General features: G+C 49.8%; 4 protein-coding genes across 4 annotated transcripts; all 4 read right to left on the minus strand.

Annotated features, from left to right (window-relative positions):
* Positions 1-119: 119 nt before the first annotated feature.
* Positions 120-3,667, minus strand: B0J16DRAFT_260142 (Arv1-like family-domain-containing protein; the record flags this gene model as incomplete). Its single annotated transcript, XM_046123237.1, has 5 exons — positions 120-583; positions 642-798; positions 855-908; positions 1,052-1,192; positions 1,805-3,667. 5 exons carry the CDS (start codon positions 3,665-3,667, stop codon positions 120-122), a joined length of 2,679 nt encoding a protein of 892 aa, XP_045990261.1.
* Positions 3,668-5,043: 1,376 nt separating this feature from the next.
* B0J16DRAFT_330736 (fungal-specific transcription factor domain-containing protein) lies at positions 5,044-8,784 on the minus strand. The gene is made up of 6 exons (XM_046126502.1): positions 8,436-8,784; positions 8,349-8,373; positions 8,141-8,158; positions 7,910-8,043; positions 5,511-7,844; positions 5,044-5,461 (listed from the first exon to the last, which is right to left on the minus strand). The coding sequence occupies exons 1-6, from the start codon at positions 8,573-8,575 to the stop codon at positions 5,395-5,397; spliced, it is 2,718 nt and encodes a 905-aa protein (XP_045990262.1). The 5' UTR covers positions 8,576-8,784; the 3' UTR covers positions 5,044-5,394.
* Positions 8,785-10,601: 1,817 nt separating this feature from the next.
* On the minus strand, positions 10,602-14,303 carry B0J16DRAFT_42493 (GPI ethanolamine phosphate transferase 1). The gene is made up of 5 exons (XM_046133837.1): positions 13,840-14,303; positions 12,228-13,783; positions 11,859-12,182; positions 11,698-11,806; positions 10,602-11,650 (listed from the first exon to the last, which is right to left on the minus strand). The coding sequence occupies exons 1-5, from the start codon at positions 14,018-14,020 to the stop codon at positions 10,875-10,877; spliced, it is 2,946 nt and encodes a 981-aa protein (XP_045990263.1). The 5' UTR covers positions 14,021-14,303; the 3' UTR covers positions 10,602-10,874.
* A 280-nt stretch (positions 14,304-14,583) lies between these two features.
* B0J16DRAFT_330742 (chromosome segregation protein Csm1/Pcs1-domain-containing protein) lies at positions 14,584-16,603 on the minus strand. Its single transcript, XM_046126503.1, has 3 exons — positions 15,654-16,603; positions 15,183-15,602; positions 14,584-15,126 (listed from the first exon to the last, which is right to left on the minus strand). Exons 1-3 carry the CDS (start codon positions 16,411-16,413, stop codon positions 14,909-14,911), a joined length of 1,398 nt encoding a protein of 465 aa, XP_045990264.1. The 5' UTR covers positions 16,414-16,603; the 3' UTR covers positions 14,584-14,908.
* Between the last annotated feature and the right edge of the window lie 2 nt (positions 16,604-16,605).

The following is a 16,605-nucleotide window of genomic DNA, read 5'->3' on the forward strand; positions in this document are numbered from 1 at the left end:
TGTTACATACGGAGTTGGAATGTCTGTTATACCAAGTCAAAGATGCGCTCTGCACATAAACATTTTCTCTTTTCGAGTTCTAGCGTGATTGCTTTGCTGCCTGTTTAAAGTGGTTGAACCTATCCGACAGCGAGACGACCTGCCCATTCCCTTGCATACATCAACAATGCCCACAACGCTTTACCATCAGCTGCCACACCGCTTTCGCCTATCGAGTCAACGTCTGCAAGCCCAGCAGCGAGCAAAACCGCTCGACCGACAACCCAGCGCGATGCTGCTCCTGCGATGGCGAGAAGGCATGCTGTTACATATCCACAATCGAGAAGGATGCGGAGAGCTTCGACATTATTGGCCACGACAGCCCAACCAAGGGAACGAGCTGAGGCAGGGACGTCATAGTCCCAAATCACCATCAGTATGGGGAAAAGCTTGGTAGATGATGAGACCAAAAGAGCTGTAGATACTGAGTTTGGCCTTGTGTACTGAGGTAGGATGCCCAGAAGATTGAGAGGCGAGAATGCAGACGATGTGAGGAAGCGTATGCTCACGTGGAATGCTGCTGTAGAGAGGGCGCAAAATATGACTGTAACAGAAGAGTTAGTTAATAGATCTTGCGGGCAACCTTGAAGTTATCATCTTACGGAAGAAGAGGTATTGAAGAACAATTGGTTGTTGTGCCAGTTTGCCTAAATTACTTGCCCCTGGCAGGGCGTCAGGCACTGTCTGCTTTTCTAGTCGTGCCCACGTCAAGTAAACATCAAAGAGAAGCAGTAGAACACCAAGACGAATGATAGAAGGCTAAGAAGTTGTCAGCGCGAATTCTACACGGCTCATATTTGTTCATTATAACTTACATCTAGGCGATCATCGTCACGCATGAGGGTGTTATATAGCAAATGCCGATAGACCTATGAAATGATTAGAAGCTGAAGCATCTTACAAGTGATCAGAAGAAGTTTACCTGAGGCTTTATAAGAACCAGGTCGATGAATAAGACGACAAAGTCATGCTCAACATACTTGTCGCAGAAGGAGCCGCAGTTGCGACAGACAGTAAGTCGAATATTGTGTCCACTCGCTTTATCCCCTGCACCAGAATATGCCGTCCACAGCGTCTTCACGGGGTGTCTGCATTCTATACAGATGGGCATCTTGAGCGCAGCTGGTTTGAAAGGTTTATAAAACCTAGCTTGCTGAATGAGATTTGTTGCTGGCGTAGTTTGGCTAATATCATGGCCAGGGATACTGAGTTAGACGAGTACTAAAAAGAGCCACGCATTTCAACATGGCCGGGAATGACGTGGGGATAAGAAACAAGCCCGGTATAGACCAATCAAGAATCAAGGTGCATCGAATAGAAGAACTACAATAGACTCACATTGCTTTCTGTCTGCTTGACCATAACAATCTACTTGCTTATAGTCCAGTTACTTAAATTCAATTCATTGTAATATATTTGTAAAGTTTCTTTCCCCAACAGTTGATAAAGCATCTTCACTCCGCTCATTGTCTGGCCAATGTCATCTGATATGCCATAAAATTGTACTTGGGCTTAGTATGTGCAGATTATAACCCCGATTTCATCCAAAAACCTCTCAAACGCTCCTCGAATTTTGCTATGATTTATGCATATATCCTGAAGTATCGCGAATGCCACCTAACGCCTTGCAGCTTGAAACCAGTTGCAACATGCAATTCTCCACGAATAACGCCTCCCCGTCCTCGTCTCTACCCGATTTCTTCCAAAGAAACCCCTGAGGTCAAGTGGTGCGGCTCCGGGTCTAATCATCCTTGCCGCCTTTGACTCCCACCCTTCCCCGAATGCCTCCCTCATAATCACTCCGGCTGCTGCTCGTGATCTGCAGGGACTCCATCAGGCCGGACGGGGTTCCTGCTGATGGCCCTCCATCTTCACTACCGGTGTCAGTCAACTCTATCAGATCGCCGTTCCGTTCAGGCCTTCCCTCGGGCATTCCGCGTATCCGTTCCAGTTGCGAGCTTGGTTTGCGCGCAAGAGCGCCCCTGAGCCACGTTTCTACAGCCGCAGCCGCCTTGTCCAACCCATTGCCCTGTTGTGTGGAGGTAGAATCTTGACCCTCTCCAGTGGGGTTTTCTACAATGCTTGATGATTCTCCGGATTTGAAACCAAAGTGAGCTGTTTCTGAGCCCATTATAGACATGGAGGGAATGCCCTCCAGTGTTAGACCAGGCAAATGCTTCTTAGTCCACGTATTAAGATAGTCTTTGTCTGGCCCAGGGGCTCGTGTGCCCATACCCATTGAACCAACACCTCCAGGCCGACGCATCCAGGCAGGCAGAGACTCGCCGGCTTCGCTGATTGTACCCCCACCCCGTACCGGGCTTGACATAACGGTGTTTGAAAGCTGTGGCCGATGGCCGAGAGAGCTTTGGCGACGAGACGAGGTGCCCGTAGACCCAGGCGGATTGCTTGATAGATCCAGACTTTGCCGGGGCGTCGAGAGAGTTGAAATAGTCCTAATACTCTTCTTTCGGCGAGGTGGAAAGTAACCCATAGCATTCCGTGCGACTCGTGCGATCTCTACTGGTTGTGAGAACGAGTCGATTTTGACCCATCTTACGTGCGTCCATGGTCTGTCTTCCTCGATTGACTGGGTTGCTGAGGGTGTTCCGTTAATTGGTCGACTGCTGAAGAAGTCATCGTGAACTGCTGGTGCGGTCTCTTCCGCAGCAGGCGTTGGAGCAAGCAGATCAACACCATGTGCATTGTGCCATGATGGTGGATCACAAGGTCGCCCACGAATATCGCAAGCATCGACTGGAATCGTCAGCCATTTGCGCACCTGTACGCTGTCCCGTGTCCAGAGCCCATTGGCCTTTCTGAATGCATCTTCGCGGCACTGGTATCTCAGAATCAAGCCAGCATAAGTGTCGCTGGGCTCAACTTTGTGGATGTAGACCAAATACTCCTCAGGCTGAGATTGCTCGGGTGCAGATTCGTCAGAGTTTCGGCGTTTGTGTTTCCCGCTGACATCTAGTCCTCCGTTAACACCATCGTGACTTTCTAGCACCATGGCTCTCTTCGCAGCTTTCAAAGCAGCTTCGCGCTCCTCCCGAGATCCAGCGCCCACGTCATTCAAATTTGGCTCCTTAGGAGGCGCGGGACCCCACGCACCACCTGTCTTCTTCGAGCTACCACTACTGGAGAAGTCCCTGCCCCATGTCCCAGGTCGAGATCCTGCTCGATTATGGGATTGGCTCCTCCTGGCTGCGCCATTGTCGCCTGATATGAGAGAGGAGGTGAACCCCTGAATGGAAGCCCAGCTCGACGTTAACGAGTCGTTTAAGAAATTGCTGAGGTTCGCTGCGCTATTTGTACGGTGTGGTGCGGCAGTCCCTCGATCTTGGGGAAGAGGACTCGCAGAACGGCTGTTATCAGGACTCAAGGCTGACAAGAGACCGTAACTTCGTGCAGGTGAAGCAGAGGCTTTAGTATCGTGTACATCGAGGTTGCGGCCACGGCGGGAGCGGCTGGCTTCGCGGGATGTCACGGTGTCACTATCATCATCGAGCGTGCTAGCAAGGCGTCGATTTCGAGGGCGAACAGAGGCGGAGTCCGAAGAATAGTTGGCAGGTGCGAGTGCCGATGAGGACCGATGCGGCGAGGGCCGCGCAGAGCGGTCGGTCATGATATGCCAACTCGACGACGATATATTCGAGGTGTATCGGTGCGACTCTGCACAAGTGCGTGGCACTCAAGGCACGGCGACTAAGGTCGTAGTAGAATTCATTCAGTATGCATCAAGAAGACGGTAAGGGTTCGAGGGGCGAGATAGCCAGGCGGAGATAGAGGATTAGGAGGGTCCTGTCAAGGATCCCCGATCGCTAGCGGAGGCGATGAGTAAGATGGGACAGGGTCCAATGCACTCGAGTATTGACCAGGTTTTTGAATCTGCTTCCAGTCGACCCTGATATCAAGAAGACAGGAACTCGAGCTGTCGTAATATGCGCTATGTTTCGTCGTGGGATGTGATAGAGGTGGTCGTTCTTGGGACAAGGTTGCTTCGGCGGGCCTAGAGCCAGCGGAAAGCTACCAGGTAACTTCCATACCTTAGTGAGAGTGGATGGATCCAATTGCATGTGCAGCAGGGGGCACTCGACAGTACCCCAGGGACTCATTACCTAAAGTGTACTTGGCATCAGACCGAGAGCATAAGAGACAAAATAGTTTAATCACTTCATATGAGTTTAAACCAGCCCCCAAGCCATTTCCTTTCCTTACTTCACAGCTCAGAGGACAACTTTTCTGATACCCACTAGCCTGGGTACCTTGGAGGTACTTTGCCCAAGAACTTTGCTGTATATTGCTTGGTACTTTTAATGATGCAACCGGCCGAGACTCAATCAACTCAACTCCAACTGTCAATCCATTCATTCCAGAGCAAAGAATGCAATTTGTGGCCAATAGAGATGCATGCTTGTATTATACCGACAGAGGAGTCCGAGATCTGAAAAGCCACTGGACGGTACGGATACCTACTCACATTGTGTGTTTTCCAAGATAATCAGATCTTATGCACAGCCCTTGTGGTGAGTCTGATGAGTTCGGGGAAAGGAAAGGACACAGTAATCACATTCTACCTTATGATATAATCTTGGTGCCTCGAGATTGCTGTTCCTTGATAGGAGTGATATTGTACACGGATACTCCGTTCCTTTGAACTTGTTAATAAATTTAGCTGGGGACAATGGAGTAGGACGCGTGGAGAGGAATGACCCACGTCTATCTTTGGATGCTTCAGATTGGAAGAAACACTAAACCTAGCGTTACGGAACTAAATCGCTCCACAGGCATTACTGTACTGTATGTAGCCTCAAACCCCTGAGTCCCAAAGTCCCCTGAAAACCCTACCCGGATTTCCAGAAGGTGTCAATGCTGTCCCACATGGACCCCTCCAGCTTCCAAGTTATGGACCTGCGAAGCTTATCGTAAAGTAACGGACACATGAATTGTTATACCAATTCGAGTCTTTTTGTACAAGCTTTAGGCTTGCTCAGCCAGAAATGGATTGCCAGTATTTGAATTATGATGTATATATATTGGTCTGCCACTTTGCCACTTCATGACCTGAACCATACTTTGTAGAACCGGCGTTATTACCGCCAATCGTCACACCTTCATTGTTGTCGATTGTCCTACACATGCTCCCCGTCACTTTCTGATGAGGATCAATTCGATAGGGGGCACTGAGGCTGTACTATCCATGCCAGGCCCAGAGGCATCTCGAGCCTTGTACAATCAATTATTCAGCCACCCGAGTTAACTATCAAGTCGTAACTGGTCAGGTATGTGAGGTTTGGTATATAGCTCCAAGTCGCAATAGCGGCTTTATTGTGTTATATCTGGCCATACTGTTCAGCCCAATGGCATGTCGAGATTAATGTGATTGGGATCTGTGCCGTTGATACCGAAGAATTGGAACCTGGAGGATCAGTAAGCAGTAGATTAATAAGGCATGCCAAGACACTTACCAGTCCTCTACATTGAGTGTCGTCGGAACAGCTTGACCTGGTCCCGATGTCGTACTCCAGCTATCTGGGCTCTGCCCCTCCGGCAAGTTAGGATCGAGGTTAGGTTGCTGCCACATGTTACCGTGGCTCTGAAAGCCTTGAGGCATCATTCCATTCCCACGGTGTTGATATTGTCCCGCTTGGGGGTTGTGCATCCCACTTTGTCCGTTACCCGATGGCATTGAACCCATGTTGTTGTGGTCAAGATTGGAATGTGTCTGTGTCGGCGACAAGTTTGGGAAGGCTGGCATAGAAGCGCTATCTGGAAACAATTGATCCGGCTGAAAGTTCTCCCAGAGGGATTGTGACAGGTTTGGAGAGTTCCTTGTCACCAGATAGAGATCGGGGGGCGTTGGTGGTACAGAGAAGGATGGATTGAAGGGCGTTGCCGGTCGAGTTTGTGGCCGAGAGTTCGTGCCTCCCATGAATGTATCGGCTGTAGTATGTCTACTGTTTGGAGATGTGACTGGCGGAGGTTGCATCGAGCTCATCGGCTCTGTTTTAACAGCACTCGGCGTCTGAGGCCTTGACCTCTCATAAGATTCTTGGGGCTGGGGCGTAGTGGTGCTAAAATCGATAGCCATGTCGTCATATTTCCGTTTCGTTGCTTCAGCTTGCCGGCTTTGCTGTTGTTCCAAATGCGAAAGACTTTGACGCAAATTCCGATGTCGTTTGCCTTCAGCCCTTTGCAGTCGCTCTTCCAGTACCTTGTTGCCCATGATAGACTCAAAGAGTGCATACACCATCTTACCAACGAGCCAAACTCGCGAGATCTCCTTCATGGCTGACATACAGCTCCGTAACCTGTCTTGGGTGACCTGTTGAATGGAAGGAACCGGCGACTTCATCTGATAAACATGCATAATAAGTGCTGAAAACAGACTGTATACAACGAAAGCGGGACAATACCGCAACTGATCATGCGCAGCAAGATTCTCGACAATAGAAGTTATCATGGCTGCTGCCTGAAAAGCAATGTTGCGGGAAGGGTAAGGCGAGGGATCAGGTAAGCGTGATGAACCGCCCGGTGGCATATGTGCTCGATGGAGGAGACACAATGTCGTATAATAGTTCGAGTGCAGTAGAGCAGACCAGAAATGATGGCGAGGCATCTCCCAATAAACAATTTTCGGACAGTTCTGCAGCCAGTCGGCCAAAGCCATGTCGCTATGCGTGAGATCAATGGCATTTCGTTTAAGTCCTTTGGACGCGACCGAATATTGCTGTGACAAGACCAATCCCATGATTTCGCACAGTTTGACGTACTCAAGAAAGAATTGAACATGGATCGGATCCGGCGGATAATCACTTGCTCGGTCTGCCTCATCCTCAATGAAATCGTCTTCAGTTAGCATCTCCACGTCTGCGTCGTCCAGGTTTATATGGACAGGTCGACCCAAAGCAACTGCTACTGAACGATCACGGGTAAAGAGAGACCACCAGATACGTTTCCATAGCCTCTTGTCTGCTCGGCTTAATTGCGACTGTTCAACAGATCTATGCATGCCCGAGCCCTGCGCAACAATGGTTGCCACGCGACTCCAGTAAAATACGTTCTTGGTGACATCTTCGGGGCCTTCCCAATACCAGCCCATGAGAAGTAATGACTGGACAATTGTCACGCGATCGTCTTCATAGTTGGCATCGTACAAGGCCTTGGCACGCTTGTAGAAAGTGAGGGCGGCAGGAGTTGTCGATCCGTTGGCATCCATGAGTTGGGGATTGTTGCAAGCGCGAGTACCTGCCAGAAGGACGGACTGGAGGAGTAGCAGTGATGGAGGGTTTTTGGGGTCTCGATATTGTCGCATGAATCGGGTGCGGTTAATAACTGGCACAATAGGATGTACCCATTTGAAGTAAGCATCGATGAGTTCGTCGCAGAGTGTTCTTGGGGGGAGCAAGAATGCTCCTCTCTGATGTAGAATATCTATCTCGACATTGTCAAGTTCTGTAAGTCGAGCTCGGGTACCGCGGACATTCTCAGGCAGCGGGTAATGTACGACATCCGCTGAGCCTTGGCGATCGTGAACAAGCAGAGTGAGATTGGAAGATTCGCCAAGATATGCGACTCGTCCAGCTTCAGTGATAGGTGCGCGCGTAAATTTGGGTTTCATGACTATGTCAAGATAGGTTCCGCTGTCGACCTCCTCTTTACGGGCTTGAGCTTCTGTCCAAGCGGTGGGAGGAGTGCCATTGTTGGAGTGGTATACTGAAGGAGCCCGTGGCGTGAGTGATGCCGTACTTGGGGGAGCTGCAGGACGCGGCGAAGGATCTTCGGTACCATCGCCTCGATCGCTAAATGAGAGAAACGTGCTGTTAGCCATCGAAATCCAGATGCGTGTGTAGGCGCATTCCCATACCTATCGGAATCCTTGTTGGTTTGGCTGCCAGAGCCTGTGGTCTTTTTGCGCTTCGGGTTCGGAATACGACATTCGATTTGGAAGGCGACACAATTGGTGCAAGGTACACCGAGGCTTGCGGCGTCGCATCGAACCTGTAGAAATCGAGGGTTAGTAGTTGATGGTGATGAGGTCAAACCTCAATTGAGCTGCCTCCGTGGCGCATCGCTTTATGGAAAGAGGAAAGTTTACCTTTCGTGCGTGGCAAGTCTATTAAATTGTTAGCCAAAGCAGAGTAAATGGTTTGCTTGAGGAGAAACAGCAAGTGTTGAGGGATGTCGCGATATTATCATGATGAAGTGGGCTGGTGCCAGCTGAGCCTCGGCTCATGCTGAGGGGGACGGGGCACTCATGGGTGTCTAGGTTCGGCAGAAGACAGCAATACTTAGAAACCGCTTACCTCGCATGCACGCGATGCTCGTTGCCTTGTAAAAGAACAAGTTTAGCGCTTGAAATTCCAGATTCTTCCGTCGCAAATACAACTCACCTCCGAAAACTCACTCCGCCAGCGGATGTCGACGTCGAAGTGCTAGGTGCGGGCGGACCTTGAGCCTGCGACTCTCCTTGCTGCTGAGCTTGAGGTTGCACCTGCGGCGTGCCGCTGCCCGAGGACATATCCAAGTCCATGGAACCGGAAAGCCAGCGGCAATATATCGATGGGGAAGCGAGGGTATCGAGAAATGTCGAAGTCGGTAGTATCGAGAGGGGAAGGACGATAGTTGAAAACGCAAGCAAGGTAAAAAAAAAAAGGTAACGTAGATTGGAAGGTAGGATAAGTCGGGTCGGTGCCCAGGTTGCGATGGGCTTGCCTGCGTCCCAAGTGCGGCCCAGGGCAGGTACGAGCCAGCGCGAACCAGACAGGAGGAAGCACTGACACCGGGTACCTAACACAGACACAGACCAGACCAGACCAGACACACCAGAACACCACTAAGAAAGCAGGCAAGTGCTGAAGCATGTACAGAGCCACACCAAAACGGCAGGTCTGAAGATCTTTCGATCTGGTCAAAGGATCCGTAATGAAACCCTCGGTACGATTACCAAGTGCAGACAGCTTAGTCTACTTGCCTCGAAACAGTACGAATAAGGTGTTTCTGAGACACCTTGAGACTTGGATGTAAGCTCGAGTCTTGGCTTTGTTTCGCATCAGCTAAACACAAATGGCTGAGAGCCTCAAACTGTTCAACACCAAGCAAAGACAATCTATTGTAAGCAGACGGATACGTCGGTAGAAGGTTCCGCTGTGTAAGGTGAACAGGCCTATTATTGACATCACGTCCGAGGAGTCTGACTTACTGACTGGTTTTACGCTACGCAGATGGAACAGGCCGAACTAGGTGGGTGTTGCTAGCGGCGGGAGCGGGGGACATACGCACATTAGAAAGATCTACTCCGTCCTATGGAGGCCCTGGAATACTGCTCGGTATTAGTTATACTCCAATATGGGTAATTGATATAATATTCAAGCAGCTAGGTAGCTAGACTGTGAACATGATTGTCCAAATATCTAAACCATAGGTCCAAGCTTGAAAGACCCAGTTAGATAGCCTGACCTAGGTGAATATATGTAATGGATATTTCATCCATTGTCTTCAGCAGCTGCACATAATAACGGGCGGGTGTATCGGGAGTGCGCGGACTCCAGATCCTCAGCAACAATAGCTCATGGGTGGCCCTGTCACCGTCGGAGATGGTGGACGTTAACCTCCACTGTGGTCCCGTCTTGTCCTCCGGACAGGCGAACAAAGTACTGTAGACGATTCGGCGCTCACTTCAGTTTAAGAGGCTCCACAAACGTATGGGACTTGTTCCGCGGTCCGCCTCAATTGCTGATTGATGCCGTATCAAGTTCCATCTCCGAAGAAGATGATGAATCGATTGACTAGCTGACAAGTTTTTGATCAAAAATTAGACTCTGTACGAGGCCTTGAGGCCCGGCTGCTGTTCCTCAGGCCTGGGTCAACGAATGTTATCCCTGGCTAGCATCACCAAAGAACTGCGGCGTAGGCGCGTGACTTGCGATTTGTAGCATGTGTCCGTTTTGGAGATCAAAAGGGGGCTAGGGGAGCACGTCGATTGATTGTTTCATGCCTATTACGAGCTTGTGCATGAAATGAAATCTCATCGGATTGATCGACACCATGATCATTTCGCCTGTACAGTACGTAGTACCATGTTGGCTCATGACATGTGAATGTCTCGAGGCGCGATGGCGGCGGTCCAAATCCCCAATTGAGTTTGGTCCATCATTTAACAAAACATGTCGCATGTTAAAAGCTGGGGAAGTCAGACTGCGCCTCTTTGTTTGATCTGTTTGTGACACCTTCTCAAGTATTGTACGTACAGGTAATGAAACCCATAGCTTACACCTCAAATCCATCGTTCACGCTGACAGGATGCGCTCAAGCCAGGGCAAAGGTTCCTACCTGTAATTGTCACACGCCACTGTGGCCGTTTTGTTTAATGAAGGAGACGGTGAGACGGTAGGTGTATATCATGCTTTGATCTGCTTTTCACATGCAAGTCTACAAGTATTGAACAGGGAATGTCCCCATAAAATACTATCCACACCTCCGGGCTTCCGAACGCGTCCCCGGATCCTGATTACATGGCCGTCCTTGTTAGTGACTCTCGAGGGGTTGAAGGATGTGCTGCGGCAGTGCTCTGCATCTTGCCAAGACATAAACAAAGTCGCCAGGCACCCTCTTCAGATCAAGGTGTGTGACCCTGCGGTCATCTTCCGTTAGGCTTCCCCTTCAGCCCTACCCAGCTCGATGCTGCGGTACCTCTCCCGTTGGTCACATGGATCAGTTTCGCGTTATTGGTGCCCGTGCCAGTCGGCGCATAGCCTGTAAGAGACTGGGAAATCGTAGTTGAAACCATCAAGCGTATGTCTTAATTTCTTCTATAGTAGGTATTGCAGGAGCTACTCTGCCTTAACGGCCAAGGGCTCCTTGCCATTTGGCTTTGTGCTTGTATTGGCTATCGCAGCGGATCTCGTGTCCTCGACCTCGATGCCAGCAATAAAAGCTGCACTCACAAACTCGAGAGCCGCAACAAAGACACACAAGAAACTGGCAATGGCGAAGTGAGTGATGGTTGAACCGATTTCCAACCATGATCCCTCATCTTTGACAACCCAGAAGAAGTAGAGTGTCAGAACGTCGCTCGCGGTAAGAACAACCATGAAAAGAGCAGATGGGGCCACACCCAATCTCTTGTTCAGGACTCCAAGGTTAGCCGATATGAGGAAGAAGGGAATAATGATCTTGAGGATCAGTAGTGCTCCTTGCGAAAAGGGGTCGAATACTGGAATCAATCGTGATACACTTTCCAGGCTGAATGATGATATGGAGGCAATATTGCCTGTGCTGAAGAACGCTGACTGAAGCAGGACCATGAAGAACAGTGCAATACGTGCATCCGACAGAGTCAGGGGTCGGAAAGTGCCCAATTTACGCTGCTGGCTTTCAGCGACAGCCGCTTCCTTCTTGGCCTTGCCTTCTGCGAAGGCGTGAGCTGCGTACTCGAGACGCACCCAGGCCAACAAAGTGATGCTGAAGGCGACATAAAAAAGCCCCTCGTATGAAATTGTCAAAATGACAAACGTTGGGGCACATGTAAGGAAGATGATGGCAAGGCGATGCATGTAGTGGCTGTTGGGCTGCAGTCGGTATGCCAATGGCATAAGGAGCGATACAACTTGTGCTGTTAGTATAGGATTTGCAAAGCTATGAGGTGTGATTTACCTAAGACAAACCAACCAACGATTTGATTCCCCTTGGGAAGACCAAGCTTGGCCTGCAGTGAAGTAGCGCTGGAGTATGTCACAAAAGTTGCGAGAATGATAAGGCCAACCTGTAATTCATGTGAGCTGACCGGTTCTACTAAGACCGATGTATCGTCTTACCTGGATTCCAACGAGAGTGCGGCTTGTGCCAAGACGCTTCGATTTGGTCTTGAATGTCGTGAAGTCTGATAAGATGAAGTCCTCAAGGACCAAGTAAGCCAAACCAATGACAGTCATCAGTCCACCACCAGCCAGTATAAGCGAGATGTTTTCAACTTTCATGGCTGGGAGCATGGTGAATGTGCTCATAGCCAAACAAGAAAAGAACCACAGCAAGCTTAAGAAAAGATGGGACCGCAAGAATGAGAAGCCCAATGTTACCGGCCAAAAAGCGCCCACAACAAAAAGCCCAGTCAGAATTTCACGATGAATATATCCCAAAGCCTACTGATGTCAGTAAGGAAGCATAGAGCAAGTCGGCCAACTTACCAAAGATTGAATGACACCAAGATAGAGAACGACATTGAACACAAGTGCGATCACGGCCCCGCCAGACCTGACATGGCCAAACAAAGCGCGAGAACCTTTAACAACGTTGGCCCTGCGCGCATACACCTCTTCCCAGAACAGGACAGGGAAGAATGCATACAGGTAGTACGCAGGAGGAGATTTGGAAACAATAAATGATGAATAGAGCGCAACCAGGACTGATAAGAAGAAAGCAGACCCAAGCAATGTGCGTTGAGGAGGTGTGCTCTCTTGCACCACATACAGAGACAGGACAGTTGTGGTAGCATAGGCCATCCAGCCCAGGTAACCAACAGTGATCAAAGCACGGAGAAATAGCCAGTCATAGGTTTGAAGGTATCGCAAACCTTGAAGACCAATCGACATCAGAGCATCCGATTCTTCAATAGCCTCTTCAAAAGAGCCAGCTTCGATCAACGAGCGAATGTGAGCGATGCGTGACTCTGGACCAAGCTTATCCTCGCTTAGCGGTCCGTATGGCTGGTAGCGAAGCTCTGCATTCCTCTTGTTTTCTTCCTTGACCCGATACTGCTCGAGGATGACTTGGGCGTTGGCCAAAGATGCTTCCGCCTTTTCCTTGATAGGTGCAGAAAGGAAGTTCAGGGGGAGTTGACCAACACCATTCGCAGGAAATTCGGCACCGATTAGATACGACATCAATGCGGCGACGTCAGCTTGGGCAACATCGTGTCTGCGTACATGGTCAAGGTTCCAATCAGAAGAAAGCTCATCATGGCCAGGCGCGACACTATCAGGATGCAATTCAGGGGCCGCAACTCCAGAACCCCATGAGATGAGAGGGGTTCTGGTGTTGTTAGGATGTCCATCACCATGGCTGCCCCAGTCTGACATGCCGTGATCAGCGGTGAACACAAAGGCAGTCCGGTCGTCGGCGTAAAAGCCTTCGATAAGCTCGACAATTTCCTTGACGCCTTGATCCACCACCTTGATGTTGTGAAGGTATTCTTTGGAATATGGTCGGTATGAATGTCCAGTGGTATCAAGGCCCAGCAAATGGAGGAAGAAAACCACCTTATCTTCGCGAAGCGCGGTGTTGAGTGTCTCGTTCGTAGCAGCTTCAGCGAAGAAATCCTTAACATGATCAAAAACCCAGTAATCAAGCTCCGTTGCATCTTTGGAGAAGTCCTCAAGCTCGGCCCCGTATGCGAAGGCGTCGACTCTGCCCGGAACAGCACCATGCTGGAACATGGGAAGGATATCAGGGCTTCCCCAACTCCATGTGTGCCGGCTACGGTTGAAGACACTATCAAAGTTGACTGGGTTCATCTTCCATCCTGTCGCTACAGCCGATACGTCCTCGTACAAGCCAGCAATGAGGGCTACATGGCCTGGTCGTGACTCTGTTGGAACTCGTGTATGAGAAACACCAAAGGTTCCATGTTCCAATACTCGTGAGCGAAGGTAAGGAGCCAGATGACGTGGGACAAGGTCTTGATCGGTTTCGGGGTAAGGTTCGGGGTGGGCCTGGAAGGCTTTGTCTGCACGAAGTCCGTCACCTAAGGACACAATCTGTCAACTAAGAGCCTGGAGTATGTGCAGCATGTTCACTTACCAACGAAAAGCACAAGTCTGTCCGCAGGCGCTTTGGGAGAATCTACTGGACGCTCGACTTTAAAGAGTTGCATGCCCGTGACAATCGGGCTAACGAAGTAGATGTCGAAGATGGATAGTATATACACCAAGTGGAAAGCGACAGCAATGGCCATGAAGCCAATGCGACTAGAGCCAGCCATGGCGAAGTAATAGAGCCTTTCAGGCACGTAGTTCGCAAGTCCGGAGGGTTCGAATGGTCGATGATGTTTTTTTCTGGTGTAAGTCAGGGGGATGGAAGAAAATACACAAAATCCAGCCACGCAAACAGAAAAGCAAGTATTCTATAAACGTCAAAAAGGCAAAGAATCGTATCAATGAAAGATCATGAATTGAAACCCATGAGGCTTTGTGCCCTCTTTTATCAGATCAGAAGTAAAACGAGAGGCAACCTGCTGTGCAGATGCAAAAGGCCAAGACATAAACCGTGGCCAGAATTAGAATGACGCTGATGAGGGGACGCGTTAGACACCTAATGGATGGAGCCCGTTGATCTAGTCCTAGTCCCGCTCGATCAATTTAGTGCTTAATCTGCAGGGGAGACACGCTAGTGGCCCTGCCCGTACAACCCTTTCATGTCTGTACCTGAAAGTTACCCTGGTCTTATTGGCTCTCAGCTTGAGCTGTCAGTTGGATGGAAATATCCAATTCCATGTTGCTGATGTTTAACATTTGGGAGCCAATGGATCGGATCGAAAGACAGTCAGGGAATCACAATTCTTTGAGCATTTGTCTCAATGTTTAACTTTGACCTGACAGGCACAATCGCGGCAGGTCATTTCCCTTCATACAACAGCTCAATGGGCGTCTCTGCAACCTTGATGAACGGATCGAAAGAGAGAGATTCGGCCTCCAACAAGGTTCTCATTGTATCCGCTATAACCTATTTCTGCATTCAAACATGGCCCCTCCAGCCTCACCACGCCAATGTTTTCCAGTTGTTCGTACACGCATGGGTCAAAAAGAAGTTGGGTATCATTAACAAGAAACACATTCGACAGCATTAACAGCATGAATTAGAGCGCTTTTCACTACCTTGTCAAATCTTCTGTCAAAGACTTGTTGACTCTGGCGTAGAACTTTAGCGCCTGAGATCGTGGGAACGTGATCTCTTCCCTGAGATATCCTGGGAGCACATCTATCAGCTGCTGGTCACGTCCTGGATCCAATTGTGGTTGATAGGTAAATGACACATCGTCGTAGTTGTCCGCCGCGTCGTCGTTTTCGACTGCGAGTTTGAAGTGAAGGGCTGTTCGTTATGTCAGTACAAAATTACAAGATGAGAGGGCGCAAGGCCAAACTTACTGCCATTGCGACCAGTTTGGATGCAGTCAAAAGTATCTTCCATCTCCTCTTGCTTCACGCCCCGTAAAATCAGATCTGTCAAATCTGCATAGAGCCTTTCCTTCGCCAGCGCGGTGGCTTGTGCCGCATGGGCAGCCCCGGCTTGAGCAGTGCGATTCGCCAGCCCACTGGTCTTTATAGCGCTTCCCGGGACTCTGGAACTGTTCTCCGCCGACCTCGCAGCAGCCAATTTGTTAGAAAGGGTCTTGATTTCGGACTTGGCATCGGACAAAGAGCTGTTCAGGGTCTGGATAGTGTTCTCCAAATTTTCTGTCTCGGCTTCATTTTCGTCTAGTTGTTTCCGAAGCTCTTCACTTTCGTTTGCAAGCGCAGTCTGGGCAGCCAGTTCAGCTTTAAGTTCAGCTATAAGCTTGGTAGCGGCTTCTTCAAGTCAGTACAACGGTCATGGGAAACCTTCATAACAAAGCTTACCGGCAGTGCGCTCCTCAGCCTGCTTTTTGAGTCGCTCAAAATTTCGCTCAGCTTCTCGAACTCCTACGTCGCGCAAATCTCGATGGCGAGCTTCAAGGGCCGTGTATTTCCTTGTAAGATCTTCTAGTTGCCGGCGCATGGTGTCGTCGCTCGTATCGTAACTTTGCCATGGTGCTGGAGCCTCAATGCTAGGTGGTGCGCCAGCATCATCATCTTCGTCTGCTTCTAATACAGGATCCAGTTCCATCGAGTCCTGCTGTGTCTCTGGAACTTCTGCGATCGGCGTTGTAGGCTGTCGCGGGGGCCGGCCTCGTCGTTTTATAGCGCTTTCGGGAGCAAGAATAGATGTATCGCCATTTGTCTTCTTCGGTCTCCCACGCGTTCCTTTCTTTATATCGGTAGCCGGGGCGCTTGAAGGAATCCCAACATCCTCTAACGGAAGTGTTTCGTCTATAGAAGTCTGTTGAACTTTGCGCGTCCCCTTTGTACCACTCGCAGTGGCTTTACTCGAAGCAGCTGGTTGTGCATCCAACTCGGACACGGTTGGAAGCTTGTCGCTATTCGTTTGACGCGTCGCTCGAGGTGCAGCCTTAGTGATCTTGCTAGCCGAGCCGGGTGGTCGGCCGCGAGGTTTTTTGGTAACACTACGCACAGCTGCTTGAAGTTCGGACTTGTCAAACACATCAAGGTCGGGCTCTGAGTCGGAGGCGGCAAGTCCAGCAAGCCCTGCGGCCGGCTTTGCGCGAGCGCGTGGTGGCATTGAATCCTTTTTTATTGGTAACAGTCGGTCAAGCGTGTCGTTTAATGAAGGCGCACAAGGATATTATGGTAGCTGAGAAAGCCGCGATCAAAATGGCAGACGTCAAGGCCCAATTGCATGCGTTGCGCAAAGAATTATCGTGGGGATAGTGATAAATATTGGAGGGGAAGGTTTCAAATGAATGTTTACAAT

The sequence above is a fragment of the Fusarium flagelliforme genome (assembly GCF_020744385.1).
Source record: "Fusarium flagelliforme strain FIESC 12 MPI-CAGE-AA-0113 chromosome Unknown B0J16scaffold_1, whole genome shotgun sequence".
Lineage (NCBI taxonomy): Eukaryota > Fungi > Ascomycota > Sordariomycetes > Hypocreales > Nectriaceae > Fusarium > Fusarium flagelliforme.